The sequence below is a fragment of the Anas acuta genome, chromosome 14 (assembly GCF_963932015.1).
Source record: "Anas acuta chromosome 14, bAnaAcu1.1, whole genome shotgun sequence".
In the NCBI taxonomy this organism is placed as follows: domain Eukaryota; kingdom Metazoa; phylum Chordata; class Aves; order Anseriformes; family Anatidae; genus Anas; species Anas acuta.
The window spans coordinates 19,583,803-19,599,298 of NC_088992.1; the positions used below are offsets into that span (position 1 = coordinate 19,583,803).

Below are 15,496 nucleotides of genomic sequence, written 5' to 3' on the forward strand. Positions count from 1 at the left end.
CCTAGTCTCAGCTTGGAATCCTCCAGAAGTGGCACTGTTATCCCAACCCCTTCTACCCCCATCACTTTTAAGGGTTTCATTAGTTAATTTAATCCCTGATACTTTACAAGCCACTAATGACCTAGCTGCCCCAGTGTATTGGGTTCGATGGCAAGGTTCGGGGGAGGGGGGGGCTGCAGCAGCAGCCCACACAAGAAAAATCCAGAAGCCTCCCCGTGGCAGATAAGGGACAATTTCAGTTGTCCCCAAAGGGGCCTACCGCTGCCCAGAGCCAAGTCATGAGCAACATAGTCTGTGCCTCTGTGACAGCACATCTAAGAAAACAAAACAAACAAAAACCTGCTGCTCAACAGCAGCTGGGAGAGTAAGGAGCAAGAAACCTTCCCGCAGACACCAAAGTCACGCAGAAGGAGGGGGAGGAGGTGCTCCAGGCGCTGGAGCCAAAGCCCCCCTGCGGCCTGAGGAGAGGCCAGTGGTGGAGCAGGCTGTCCCCCCTCAGGAAACTGACCAAACACCACAGCAAATATACCAAAACTTCTGGACTGTTACTTAGACAATGCCTACATCCTATTTCCCTGCTCATTCAACTTCAAACAGCTCTGTCAGATGCTACATGCCACACCTTTAACACCTTCAGCAACCCTTTTTAACACTTCTTTCTATCTTTCTCCAGCCTGTACTTTCACCAAAGGCTCCATCATTGGCCAACTTAATTCCATACCTTTCTCCCTCCAGGATGCTGAAACAACATATCAGTATACCATATTTCATCCCATTTTCCTTCTTTCCTCCCGCTTCCACTACGGATATTCCTATTTGAAGTGGCCAGCCTGGCCACACTTCAAAGCCTGTCCCTGAGCTTTCCTTGCCTGCCATTCCTTCATCTTTCTTCCTCACTTTTCCATCCTGGCCCTGACGCCCTCTGCAACTTTTCTTCCTCTTTCTCCAACCCTCTGCCTCACTACCCGGTACACTGTCAATACCATTAGTTTTGCTCTCTGCTTTTCCTTCTCGTCTCCCCTCCTGACATACACCTTCAGGGCTTCCTGCAGGAGACCCCCCCAGTGACTGTTCATTATATCCCCCCACCTTCTGGAGCTTTTTCTGTGTATCTTGCCAGGCTTTAATCACAAAATGAACTTTCAAGACCCCTTGGTATACCGAGTCCTCGGGACTCACCCTGAGCACTCCCCCACCCTGACCCCAAGTCTCCCCCACAAGCTCTGTGCCTATCACCACTGTCACCACTCAAGCCAGGATGGGCAAATGGGCACCCCTGCTCTGCTGGTATTACCCCCAGTCCCAGAGGATGAGCTCCTTCCCATTCTTGTACAGCAGCTCTCCTCCTGATCATTCTCATTTCTTCCCCTGTAAACAACATACTTAGTATAGACATCATTTCCCCCCAAGAGTATACATTAGGTCCTAGGAACTGGTCTAATAGTTCAGCTAGCCTGATGGGGTCCTCAATTAAAGACTTAACTAAGATCTCCTTCTTAAAACTCCTAACCTCTCTGCTGGTAAGGAAGGGGTGGAGTTCACCTAAGAGCATACTCAGTTAGTGTTAGTACTGTTAGCATCAGGGAAGGCAAAATTCTCAGTATCTCTTCTACCTTGTTCTAATTCTTGCCAGAGCCTAGAGTACACTCTTCTCTAGGGACAGTGTGAATTGCAGTCCCTGTCTCCCTTCCTGGAGAGACTGCTGCTGGAACCGGCACAATATCAGGATTATAAGGACCATAACTTGTCTCCTTCTCCACAAAAAGTAATCTTATTGTTTACATATAAATTTAAAGCCTGAATTTTCATCAGACCCATGTTTTGGCCAAAATACTGCTATTTCCTTAATTGTTTCTTTTGTCCAGACTGATACACAATATTTAACCTTTTTTTTTCTTTTATCATCTCCTCTAATTTTGAGATTATTTTTCCGATTTTTTATCATTCTTCAGGAAGAACTGTCAGTAGGCACTCCCCCAAGGATATCTTTCTGTCCCCTGGAACTCCTATTTCCCATTTTTCCTAGCCCTTGTCAGTGTGCTGCTACAGAAATTTCCCTCCTGAAGGGCACCACACACTAACGTTCCAATTCTGGAAAATGGGGGTGTCCTGCCAAGCACTTCCCTGTGCAAGGAGTACCACACACCTATGAGCTTACCAGATTCCCTGGTGTACTGCCAAGCACTTCCCCATGCAAGTGTTTACCGTACACCAAATTTCCCAAGACTCATCCTTTCTCTCCCTCACCTCATGCGTCGTCCATCTCTGGCTGTGCCCCTCGCGGAGCTATGGAACCCTCCTTCCCGGTCTTGCAGAGCCATGGAACTGTGGATCAGGACTCCACACTTGCTTTGTACAAAAGTACGTCTCAGTCACACACCATGCAGAGCCTTGCCTGACCCCCAAGGCAATACTTAATATTTCTTACCTTGGTCTATGCACAGAGTTACTGGATCGATTCTTAAAACCCGGAGTGCCTACCTTCTTCCTTTCCCCACTACTTCACGGATCCTGCCTCTTTAATCAGTCTCTGGCCCCCCGTCAGCTCTCCGCAGAACCGCCACCGTCGATGCACAGGGTGGCAGAAATTAGCGGGGCATGCCTTCCTGCTGCTGCACTGGTGGGGCTCTGCAGTAGGTGACTGGCTCTTGGACAAGCCCCCAAATTGTGAGAAACACTCCATAGCCAATAACTTAGGCTCAGGCGAGGATCTCAGTTGAAGTAGTGATTTATTCGCGATTGCAATGGCAGGTGCCCCACAAGCAGGAGCACACCTACCGGTCACACGGTACAGTTTATATACTTTATTTCTCAATGACCGGGACCCTCCCCTGTTTCCCCATTGACTGGGTAATCCAGGTTCACAACCTATCCAATGCTTCACAAACAATGCATGGCCTTCAGTTGCCGGCCTGTTAAATTTCAAATTTCTTTTGACTTTTTTACTGTTTGAAGTGGTAATGTTTCTTCACTTATCTGACTTGACACCATGATCTTCATCTAATTGTTCTAAGGAGTGTGGTTGTCTGCATTTTACAAGGTCTCCTGCTAAGTTTTCTTATCACTGCAAGCATATCTCAGTACCACATTACTTACCTTTAAACAATGTGTCTCTGCAAAAACAACATGTTTATTCCCCCATAGTTAAGCCTTTTATATGCCTACATTAAGACAGAGCAATCCCAGCCTGAAGGGACACAGAGAACATGCACGTACCCAGCCATCTTGGATACCAGTAACAACACAAATTCTGGCTACCAAGCAATTACCAGGGTGCAGCCCATTCTTGAGTCTGCTATCACAGCCTCACTTGTAACAGCGGCTAAATCAACTTACGGGATGACCAGTGTTTCTGCATATGCTGCAAAAATCCATTTTGGCTTCACTATAATCCTAATTATACTCTGTTTATGTACGTTGTTCCATTGCAACCTTGCAGCACAGATGTGATCTGTTGTGTTGTCCCCTTCCTGGTAGTGCATTTTATGGAACTTGGTGCAGACAGAATGACATCGTTACCACTACACATCTTAAGACTGTTATATATGGAGTGGTAATTCATGTCGAGAAAATGGTTGATATTAATGAAGAAGGGGGAGATTTGGGAGTGTGGCCATGGGGGTCAGAAAGCCCGTGGTTGATGATAACATCAGACTTTTAACGATGAGGCCATCAGGAATGTAAAAGAGTTTAGAGGGAACAAAGAAGGGTGATTCAGGAGACCCCATGCAGTCTCCGGTTTCTTGTTCTCCAGACATTAAGGCATGGAAATTTCTGGGTGTTTGCCGTTGCTGTTATTTCCAAAGTTGTTTGACCAATGAAAAGTTGTTTTGAAAAGAACTGCTTTGGGGAGAAGGGTATAAGAGGGGAGCCTGCCCTCAGGATAAAAAAAAAAAAAAAGGCAACACGATTAAGTTACATCATCAATAAAGAAGCAGGAAAAGGGAGTGAAGAGGAACAAGCTAGCAGAATGGAGACCAGGACGGGAACAGGCACTTTGATTGCCTCATGAAGATAGGTTCGGCCAAACTCAGCAAACTGCTCAGAGAAGCTCGTACAGAAAGTCGCTGGAAATAGGCGCACTGGAGCTGGAGAGAAGCTCGAGCTGAGAGAAGCAGACCCGTGCACACAACTGCCTCTCACCGGTAAGCAGTTGCGCATTATGGGGAATCACACGTCCTTAGGAACAAAGACTGTCCTGGTAACCTTACAGCTTATTCTCCTTATTAACAATCAGACAGTTTATGATCCTGAAACATGGGACCAAATTTATGTTAAGGTGTGGGACTCTGCTACTAAAAATGGCAGGGTTGCAGTGGGATTGCTCGGCACCTGGCGAGCAGTCTCAGAGGCCTTAAAGAGCCATGTGGAGCCACAATCACAAACGTGTGGGTGCCAGACAGTGAGGGAGCTGCGGGCTCCTTTACTGATCCGACTGCTATGCCATGGGCCTCTCTGCTGCTACAGCCATGGAAGGCTTTTGCTGTTACGCCCCCTGCTGCCCTGAACATGCCTTTTGACCCAGGCCTATTGGCCTTGAAAAGGAGATGGATATGCTTTTCTTCGATCCAGGAAGAACGGGATACATAAGGCCTGAATCAGGACCGAGTTGCTTGCCAACTTAAAGCAAGACATACTATTCAAACGGAATGGAAAATAGAGACTTGTTTGTAATCAAGAAAAGGAATGGAAAATGGAGACTGTTAAGTCATGGAACTTAAAGGATTGTTTGTTACCTTTTCTGATTGTACATATGTATAGGCATACTCAGGTTTAGTATGTAAAGCAATGTTCTGTATATTTAGAATGTTTGATGTTTGTGTGTGCATTGTGGTAGAGCATAGACTCCCTGCGCACCCAGCGCTGTTTACTTGCCTTTTATAAATATTCTTTTATGTTACTAAATTCAGAGTTGAGACTTCATTTATAACACCTTTTATACCTTTTATAAGTATAAATATTAAATTCAGATTGAGATGAGACTTTATTTATAACAAAACCATACGTACCACACAGTTGAAACATATACATGTACATGCTGTGACTGTTCACATGCTTCAAAATTTCCTATTCATATTTACTTCAGTCCAACAATACATTCCTGTCAGGACAGAACACATCAGTATCATTAATTAGTATCTGGCAGCACAAGCCTTTAAACAGTCAAGTCTGCCAGAGGTGATCCTTATCACATCCCAGCTTACTCAAACAATTCTTCCAGTGCTGTATACTAATACATACAGATACAACCATATCTGCTTCTTACAGGAACCACACAACCACATCACATCCGTTCAGTCACTCAGCTCAAGCTTACTACAGCTTCTCCTGCCACCCCCAGTCTGCCAAAATGCAGTTAGCACATCTTCACATAGCTTTGCATTTTCCTACTTTCAAATTCATGATACTTACTCCAATTTTATGAGTTCCTTCCTCTCTTAAATTCTTTTGTTTCTTTTGTACTTATGGCCTTTCTGCCAATTGCTAAACACAGACTCACTTTAATCTACAGCAAGTGTGCATGAGTACAATTTGTTTCATTAACTTTATTCATATGATTTTGGCAGCTTGTAAAGGCTGCAGGATAGAAACAAGGCCCCAGCTATGCTAATCACTATGCAAACCAGCCACAGGAAGGCAAACCCTATTCTCAAGAGACTGAAGGCTAGATTTAAAATAAATAGAAATTAAGTGGTGATCAAAGAAGTTTGAGATGGAGTAAAGTTAAAAAGCAAGAGCTTTTTTGTTCAATGAACAAGTTTCATCCTGCATCTAATGTGCCTACTGTTAGCAGGCTCCCATCTAAGGGCTACCTATGGTATCATATTTCTGTTGGCCACTAGATTAAAGTGGCGTACAAATGTCTTTATTTGCCTCTTTTTAAAAGCACATATAGCACCTTTGAACATGTAAATAATATTGCCAAAGAGCTGTTTACATAGCATTTTTAAGACCCTCTTGCTGGGCCAGGCACATTAGCTCCTGTTTGTTATTACAATGATACAATTCAAGCACTGTTAACAAAGCCATACACCCAAGTTTGTTTCTCCTGCTTTGCATAAGGACTGCTGGGGACTCCAGTAGAAGTAAAAGATTAGTTTTAGCATTTTAATGGTAACTGTCTGCCATAAGCAACACCTGATGAAAAGCAGAGTGGCTTTCAGTAAGCATTAATCTCCCTGAAGTTTTGGAAGAGGAAATGTTCTGTTTTATGTTCATCCTTTACAGAAGCTGAATTTAACATAACAAAAAGCTTGCTGGGCAGAGCTATGTCCCATTAGGTCAAGGGCTGAGTAGTCTTTTCCTATTAGTTGGTAATTTCTTGTAGGCTCAGAATTTACTGCTGTTCTTCTTTGCCACGGCAGAGCAGCACTAGAGAAATGAACTGTGGCTAACTGAACTGACCAGAGAGCACAATTCCCCAACCACATGAAGCACCTACAAGCCATGCTGTTTTGTAGTAAGGACCACACCAGTTCTGGATTCTCCTGAATGAAAGCTGTTTGGTAGCTTTGCTTCTGCAAACTTCTCTGAGCTTCCTGATAATCAGAAGTTTTTGACCTCTCTTGAGTAAGTCAGCACAGCATAAGATAGAACAGATGTCAATAAGCATCCCTGCACCCTGCCAACCCTACTAACCAACCTGATGCCTTTTCCTCACAAAAAATCAGACTTGGGTAGAACAAATAGATTACTGTGAGTGTGAGACAGCGTAGGGAAACCAGCCTTAGAACAGCTGAGCATACCTCTGCGTATGCAGAGTATGGTTAGGTCTACTGGTGAAATACAGTTGGAGTACCTCCAAGCACAGTCAGGTTCTCTGCGTAAGAGAGTAATATAAAAACAGTTCTGGTGTTACATATGAGCTGTCTTCACTAATGGCTTTTTAATCCGCTCTAGGACTCAGCTGAATAAGGTAAAAAGTTTCTCCTGTGTATCACTTGTTGTCACAATCACACAAACAAAATAATGAGAGGAAAGAACAAGCAGATCACTTCTTTGATCACTTCTTTCTATCACGTGCTCCTTCAAGATAAGAATTATTTTTGCATCATTTTCAGCTTCTGCAAGTCTTCCAGTGCCACTCTTGCATTCTCCTTGGGCGAACAAACAGAAGAAAAAATCTCAGATCTGAACTAAAACCGAAATCCTTGCTGAGGGCTAGCTCTGAAACTAATGTAATTCAGTGGCGACACAAACTTTCTCACTATTCTCTGGAAATCTGAGAAAGAACATAATTCTGAGAAAGAGCCCCTTAGGGGCTCACGGACAGTTGCCATCTTTCAAAGTGTTACAGCCTGAGGATACAGAAAACAGGTCTTTTGCAAATTTAGTCAAACAAAAATGTTTCAAAATGATTTAGGCAGTAATATTAATGGTAGGCAGTTTGTGGAAAGCTTACCACATTCTTTCAAACCACAGATCATACGCTGAATCCATCTGCTGTTTCCCTGTGATACTGATTGACAAAGCTGCAAGGAAGGCTGTGAAAAAATAATTTAAAAAATCAGTACCTACTACTCATTCCCCTAATAAACACATTCTAGTCTACCCACTCATACTACCAAACCACTGATTTAATAGATATGGCAGTAAAACATAAAAAGGTATTAAGCAGTTTTATTTTTAGCAAATTTAACTCTAGTTCTAATCTGTCTCCAGAAATACACCTGGCTGTTCTTCCTGATGTTCCTGTATGTTTCTTATACACTTTGCAACACCATGCAAAGAAAAGCATTATCAGACACAACAGGCAGAGACTTTATGTGTGTTATGTAAGTCAAATCACAATGTTCAGGTCAACAGAGTAGGTTAATCATACCTATACTACCTACTAAAATCCTATAGCTTGCATGATTGTGTTTTACTAGCTTTTTACTAGCTTATATTAAACATAGCTTTTTTGCTTTTAAAGAATACTCCAAGACCTCATTTATTTTAAGAATTGCTTTTGTTACTGTAATCCTTTAACGACACATGATTTTGTCTTCCTACAATGGAAAAAAAGGCAAGTATACTACCAGGCCTTACACTGGGCCAAGGATTTCTCCATGTACCTCTTGCAAAAGTTTCATTAGTTCCTTGTGTCCATTAGCTATAAGCTTCAGGAAAAAGTTGGGTGTAGCTCTATTTCTAGCTTAAGTATGTGCTTGGTAGCAACTTCAAAACCTGAAACAGAAGCCACTAACTTGAAAGAAGAAGAATATTTTATTTTTCAAGAGATTCTTACAGGTTTTACTTGTTACTTTTCAGGAAGTTCCGCTTGTCGCTGAGCAATGCATCCCTCACCCTAACATCAGAAATAAAACCCTTTTGTCACTTTTTTTCCCCTCATCCCTCTTTAACAATTCCCTGCTTTCTAAAAGCTATCAGGTTCCCTAAACGTAAAGCGTCACATGAAACAACTAACTTTCCTTCAGGAAATACAAGATTTCCTACCTGGGGGGGAAAAAAACGTGTCCCATATCCCCCCCCCCAAATCAACTACCGGCCCCACAGGCAGAGGGCCCCAGACCCGGCACGCCAGGTGGGCAAACGCTCGCTGCTCTCCTTCCCTTGTCGCCACCCCGCTCTCCCCCTTCGCCAACACACCCCGGTCGCCTTTGAAAGCCCAGATTTCCATTGCGACAGGAACCAAGCCCCCCGTTTCCCTCACGTTTTCTCTTTTCCTGTGCGTTTTCCGTTCATCCCCTCTCCCGACGAGGGCCCTGCCCAGCCCCACAGCAGGGCGTCCCCTCAGGGCGCCCTGCAGCGCGCGCACCGCCCCCCCGCCATTTTCTGCCCCCCTCCCCGCTTGCCGTTAGAGCGCATGCCAAGCGCCGCGCGGCTCCAGCCTCGCGCCCCCCTGATGGACGTCAGCCCCTGCCAATCAGCGGCCTCTCGCGGGAGCGGCTCCTCCCTCCGCCAATGGGGCGGCGGGACGGCCCCAGCAGCCCAGCCCCTCTGTGCCCTAGCGGCCGGTGAAGCGCGTGGCCACGCCCCTTCTTCCTCTTCCCGGCTTTCTATTGAATGAAGTCCCCGCCGGCCAACAGCAAGTTCCAGGCGGGCTTGACGGACGGCTCCTCTGTCCAGTAGGAGCAGAGAGCCGCGGCGCGCCCGCCAATAGGCCGCCGGATGCGAGCCTAGGGGGCGGGCCCTCCCTCCCAGGCGGGCGGGGGAAGGCCGCAGCTATCGATCCCGCTGCTGGAGGGAGGCAGCACACAAAATGGCGGCCACGGCTGCGGAGGCGGCGGCGACTGCAGCGGTGCCGGGCGACGGTGGGGCCGGCGATGCCGAGCCCGAGCTGGAGCCCATCCCGGGCAGCGAGGCCGGCGCGGACCCTCTGCCCGCCGTCACCGAGGCCGTGGAGTCGGCGGTGCCCGACGGGGAGGAGGCCGACGGCGGCGGCGGCGGCAAGGTTGCTCCCGGTGAGGCCGAGGAGCCGCAGCCCGCGCGGAGCCCGGCCGGGAGGCGGGAGGCGGAGGCGCAGAGGCCGGAGAAGCCGCCGCCTCCTCCGCCCGCCGCCCCGGAGGCGGTGCTGGCGGCGGCTGCTTCGGCCCGGGCTGAGCTGCGGGGAGCGCCCAGCCCGGAGCCCGAGCCCTGCCCGCCGCCTGCTGGGCAGCCCCGACTTCCCGAGGAGGAGCCGCAGCCCTGCCCGCCGGCTACTGGGGGCTCCGCGAAGCCGGAGCCCGGGGAGGAGCCGTCCCGGCCGGAGGAGGAGGAGCCGGATGCTGCTGCCGCCGCCGCTGCCGAGCCCGAGTCGCCGGTGGCCGGGGCTCCCGGCGAAGGGGAGGCGGAGGCTCCGCTGCTGCCCGGCTCGGAGGTGCGGGTCACCCTGGATCACATCATCGAGGACGCCCTGGTGGTCTCGTTCCGGCTGGGGGAGAAGCTCTTCTCCGGGGTCCTCATGGACCTCTCGAAAAGGTGAGATCTCCCGGGGGAGCCAGCCCGAGCCGCCTCTTCGGCCTCTTCCCCCTCCTCCCCTGCCTCCCCAGGAGGCCGGAGCCATGCGGAGCCCCCCCTCCGGGGGCCCTCAGCACCGTCCCCTGGTGGGAGCTGGGCACCGTTGCTCCGGGAAGGGGGCGAGCACTCGGGATCCCCCTGCTCGGGGGTGGGGGGGGAAAGCCCCGAGCTGCAGAGGTGGGCGTGCATCCACGCCGGCTGCCAGACCTGGAGCTCTGCAGTGCTTCCCCTCCTTGGCTCGTGTGTACCATCGCCTAGGTAACCTTAATTGCACTACCTGCTTTTTCCTAGAATAGTGGTTTCCAAGCCAGGCTGTTACGGTCCTGAAGTGTGGTTATTAATGTTAATTGCTCCTTGTGTGCAGAGAACGAGGTGAAGTTTAGGGTTTTTATTTTATTTCATTTTGGGAATTGGTATTCTTTCAAAGTTACTTATCAGATTGCAAGGCCTGGGTTTTGGTTTTGTATTGACTTCCTGTAGCAGAGGGCTCTTGTTAGTTACAAGTTATCATTGTGAGTCTGTATTTATAAACACCAACTGCTATTTACAGGTGTAAAATCTCTGTTCCTGTTTTGTTTTATGAACATATAAATGCTATGCAACTACATGGGAGAAAAGTGAAATTTGACCAGGGTTATTTTTAAAATAAACTGCAATGTGGAAAATCTAGATTTTGTCAAAATTTAGACTGCACATGTGTGTCTAATTACCATCATCTGTTTAATAATTTCTGTAATAACAGTATTGACAGTGTTTTCTAAAAGAAAGCTATTAGTGACCAGCACTTTTGTCCTGGACCTAGCATCTTGATTGCTTTTTGAAACAGAAAGTCTTTTCTGAAACCTAAATGATGGATAAAGTCATGGAAGTAAGTTTTAAACGTGTAAGTCATTGGTAACTTTGCATTTCAAATCACAATTTGTCTTTTCAAAGCCAATTTCTCGAATATGATCTGCAGTCTGTATTCTTTTGCAGTGTGAAATACTGAATGCCCCAAAGAAGGCCAGGAGGAGTTAGGTTATAATGCTAGTTAACATCTGTTCTTTTGTAGGTCTGAAGGTCTGGTACACGGCAAAATCACATTATTACCTTGGTTAGGGAGGTGACTGAGTACGTGCTTCTGTACTTCTAGGGATCTGTGCTTGTGAAGAAGCAAAATGAGATGTCTGCTCCTTTACTCCTAAAAGAGATTATATCTTTTTATACATGTATTGACCACAAACATCCCTTACTTGCCTGAGGTTTTGTTGTGCACTGACGATCCTTTTCTCGTGCAGCAGATCTGCTGCAGCCCTGTGCATTAAAGGTCACCTGTGGCAGGCAAACGCCCTGCTGCTTCTGCATTGTGGCTTTGGTGGAAGCATGCATCTCAGTTTCCGCTGTTTTGAAGTGCAGGCCCTGGGGAAAGCCTTCATCATAAGGACTGGGGAAAGTGGCGTGTGAAAGCTTGTACTATTTCTCCCAGATACTCTTGAAGTTGAACTCTTTATTTCTTCCTCTTCATCTGTATGATCCTGGACTTACTTCAAGGGCACTTGTTATATGGGAACTCACAAGGTGAAATTTGAGGTTAAATCAAAACCACCTCAATTTCAGCATAAATTTACATGAAAAAGGTGGGATTTCTAGTATACAAGAGGGGTGTTTAGGGATAGATGTCTCCCCTAGGTCATCCAAGTACATCTTATAAACTTTCCTAATGCAAATTTTGTTTCCTGTAGAGCAGTATCGGAAGGCCTCTGTAGGAGAGTTCTCGTTGAGTAAATGTGAAATTTAGTATTGAAATACACTCATTTAATAACTTCAGAAAGTGGCTGATGTGTTCACTACACAAACTAATACTGTTCTCGTTATATTTTCAGAAGAAAATAATTCCTGGTCCTTTTTGGATCTTAATTTCTACTTTTTTCTTCATGGCAACGAAGGTGCTTATTCTATACAGCACCATGAAGAGTACCTTTTAATGAATGTTTAGAAAAAAACTGTCTACTGAATTCTTTTGCCTTTTCAAAGCATCTTCTAAATTTTGGAGAAAAGGAAAAGCAAAACTGTCTCATTTATTTTTTTTCCCAATTCTGTTTCTGTTGTTAAAATGGTGTTTTGACTTCACGTTTTAATATCGTGGACCTTGATATGAAGTTAATGGTGTATTAAAGGTTTGATTTCCTTCTGTTCCCCTTTACCCCCTGCCCACCATGAATAGGATGTTCATTTAGGAGTCCGTAACACAAGGATATGGGTACCTCAGTGTTCAGTGGACTTTCCTCTCACCTTTATTTGAGGTAAGGAAGTAATCTCTCTGCCTTTACTGATGGCAGTGTGATGTACTGAAGATCAACCTGTCAGCTGCTGCACTGGAAGTTTTGAAAATAGGAAGCCATGTCTGTCAATCCCAGATCAATATCTTATACAGTAATTCATCCTCTCAGTAGGGACATACCTCCTTTATTTTTTTTTATTTTTATTTTTTTTAACTCTGAAGGCCTACAGTACAAGTTAAAAATGTGATCCTACTGTTAAGAGATAATGACAGCAGCGGCAATAACATGTAAGTGCCTTATTGCCTTGTATGATGAGGTTCTGATGTGGGTTCCTTGGCAGGGACATGATGGAGCTGTGCTGATAGAAGAGGCAGGAAGCGCAGCCAGCCATCAGGCAGGGGAAGGCAATTGAGTTGGTTTGTCAAAGCAAATACTGGAAGGCTTCGTGCAAGAACGTGGTTAATTTTCCATGCCATTGTTCAAATTTTCATTGAAAAGTCCTTGTTAGGCCTAGATAGGGCTTTTAATCTTGCTGTATCCAGCATTTGCTAGCTCTGTTTGCTTAGGGTATATGAGATGTTAATGCCACCTGCTGGCTTAGAATTACTGTAAATCTTGCTCTGCACCTGGAGGAAATGTACAGAAGGAAATAACTGATGTGAACAGCATCTATAAATCTGAAAGCATAGGATTAAAAAGTTCTAGTTTTAGTTTGTTCTTCTGGAGAGAGGATAACTAATTCTGCACTGTTCCCCTCCTGCCTTTCTAAAAACTAAGTGCTGGGGGACAGGTGAAGATAATTACATTTATATTCTGTTGTGTAGCCATCAGCCAGGACTTGGGCTTCGTATGGCTTTACACTTGACTAAAAGTTTGCTTCTCATCCTATACTTACGATTGACACTTCTAGAATCACAGAATATCCCAAGTTGGAAGTGGCCGATAAGGATCGAGTCCAACTCCTGACACCGCTCAGGTCTACCAACAATGCAAACCACTCTTTCTCTCTAAGCTATTTTCCCTCTGACTTGCATGTGAACGTTGTAGCTCCTGGGGGAGGAGGCAGTGGGAGAAGAGCAAAGGGTTGTTTTGTTACCAAAAAGCTGTAGATAGCCAAAAGATGCTCAGTTTATTGCTAGAAGACAGGTGTTTAAAATTACATCTTAATTGGGGTTTGATTGTGGAAGAGAAAGAAAGACTTCCTGCAAGGCATGCATTTAATCTAAGATGAAAATAAACTATTATAGATAGGTTCAAATTGTGATAATTTTAGTAGTAGTTTTCATTTATAGCAATCTTTCTTGGAGACTCTCAAATCCTGTGCTTCTTCCAATTTATTCATTGGACTTTCTACTGCAAAATAAAAAGGTTAAGTGAACAATTGCATACATTCCCTACTTTGTGTTGTCTCAATCTGAAAAACGTGTTATATTTTTAAATCACTTACATTTAACGCTTCTTGAAACTTGCAGTCTACGTACACTGACGCTTTGTTGACATTAACTCTGCAGGGTGAGTCTAGTGCATTGTAACTCTATGTGCCAAGGGAAGTGGAGGGGGCGAAAAAGCTACTCCCAAGTTGTGAAAGATTCAGGATGTGATGTGAGGAAGAAGCAGCAGAAGTGTTACCTGGAAAAAGATGTGGTGCGTTTGTCTGTGCTGAGTTCTCTTTCCCTGCTAATTTAATAAATAGGGACTGTTGTTCTTTCTTGGCAAGGGAAAGTTTAAGCTCTATGGAAGTACTGGTATTCTCAGCAGTGGAGAAATGTCTGTGTTACTTGGGGTTGTGGGTTTTACTTTTTTTTTTTTTTTTTTTTCCTTGGTAAATTTATACCCAGTTTGCAAGATGTTCCTAAAAATCATCCCCTATTCTCTTTTGTTGTTTCTCAGAAGTGTGAATGGGCTTAGTGGAATGCTAGCATTTAAGGAATGCCCTTAACATTTCTCTGGCATTTGCTTTGTCCCTAGAACATTGGAAGCAGAGCTCTGATGTGAATGTGTGTGGTTAAGAGCATAAATTACACATACTATTCAACATAACCTGTCAGTCAGAAAGTAGAGTGTCAGATTTAGCTTCAGAGCACAGGGTTGGATCAGAGGACCTTGTAGTATTGCTTCCAACCTAAATTTTTCTATGATTCTGTAATGCTTCAACTTTTGTATATGAATATAGCTTCTCTTGCATCTCTATCTACATCCAAAACTTTACTGAGCCTTATTTGTGGTCACTTCTCAAGTGCTTTTTGAAAGGCTTACCCGTTTTGTATTTCCACATAGAAAGTAAAAATGGCTGACAGAACTGGACCAGCTTTTAGGGGGCTGTTAGTATAGGTATAAAACATGTTAACAAGTGCTGCTTAAACTGAACAGACAGACTTTCCAAACCCCTTCTGGCTTTGAGTGAGTACAAAAGTGTGACATTTCTATCCCCTGCCCCTTCTCAAAGCAGTGAGCCTTAATCTCCCTGGTATGTAGGGTGTCTGTGGATCGTGTCTCCAACTTCCATTCCTTAAAGTATTTGTAGTCTATGACTGGTCTTTATTGGACTCCGATGCACTGGATAAAGGCTGAACTGTCACTTCTTCTCACAGTATGCTTTCCTGTATTGAAATTATGTATTTCTGCTTGAGTTACATTGTTTTCTGAGGGCAGCTTGACTTAGCTCGAAGTATTGAGAGCCAGAGGATTTTGAGAGCTCAAAGTATTGAGAGCCAGTGAAGTTTTCAGTATATTTTAAATGACTTATTTTCTTATGTTTCTATGGGACTGATGAAACTTGTACATATAGACACCGAATTGATTTAAAGTTCCTCCATTAATAAATCATACTCCCTTCCACGTTTCTTGGGTTTGACTGTTATATGGGTAATCTGGAAGTGTATATTAAAGATACCTTATCATAAAGCTTTGTCATTTTGTAACATGTCCAAATATATCAGTAAAGCATCCACTTTAAAATGGAAACCATGTGTGTAACTAACAGTGACAACAGCTGTAAAAATTAAAAGATAACTTGAGTTTCAACGGACATTCAGCCTTACGAACAAGTCAGTACAATTGCAGTAGTTAGCAGGAAGCCTAAACTTAAAACACACTGTATCTTTAAAATAAGTACTTCTGCATCCTTGATAGGACTCATAAAGTTACAGAGAAATGAAGGAAATTCTGGGAATTCACGTGTAGATTCTTTGCAATGAAAAAGTGAAAGGTGCCTTTCTCCTTTTGGGGGGAGGGAAGGAGTAATTAAGAACCATCTGAGTACCCTTCAGGCTTGTCAACTTAGAGATTGTTCT

The 15,496-nt window shown here is 44.8% G+C and overlaps 1 protein-coding gene and 1 long non-coding RNA gene across 5 annotated transcripts in view; one reads left to right on the top strand and one right to left on the bottom strand.

Moving 5' to 3' along the window:
• LOC137864260 (uncharacterized) overlaps window positions 1-9,025 on the bottom strand; it is a 37,597-nt gene extending 28,572 nt beyond the window's left edge. Inside the window, exons 1-4 of one of the 2 annotated variants that reach the window (XR_011101398.1) lie at window positions 8,657-9,025; window positions 8,231-8,290; window positions 7,403-7,484; window positions 5,010-5,101 (exon numbers count right to left, since the gene is read on the bottom strand). This is a non-coding gene — a long non-coding RNA (uncharacterized lncRNA). Of the gene's footprint in view, window positions 1-2,428; window positions 5,102-7,402; window positions 7,485-8,230; window positions 8,291-8,656 lie in introns of both variants that reach the window. The other variant, XR_011101397.1, reaches the window with a different exon arrangement.
• Window positions 9,026-9,205: 180 nt separating this feature from the next.
• PWWP2A (PWWP domain containing 2A) overlaps window positions 9,206-15,496 on the top strand; it is a 29,840-nt gene continuing 23,549 nt past the window's right edge. For 2 of the 3 annotated variants that reach the window (XM_068698213.1, XM_068698211.1), the window contains exon 1: window positions 9,206-9,903. In XM_068698213.1, the coding sequence (XP_068554314.1) occupies window positions 9,206-9,903 (698 nt within the window). The remainder of the gene's footprint in view (window positions 9,904-15,496) is intronic. The other variant, XM_068698212.1, reaches the window with a different exon arrangement.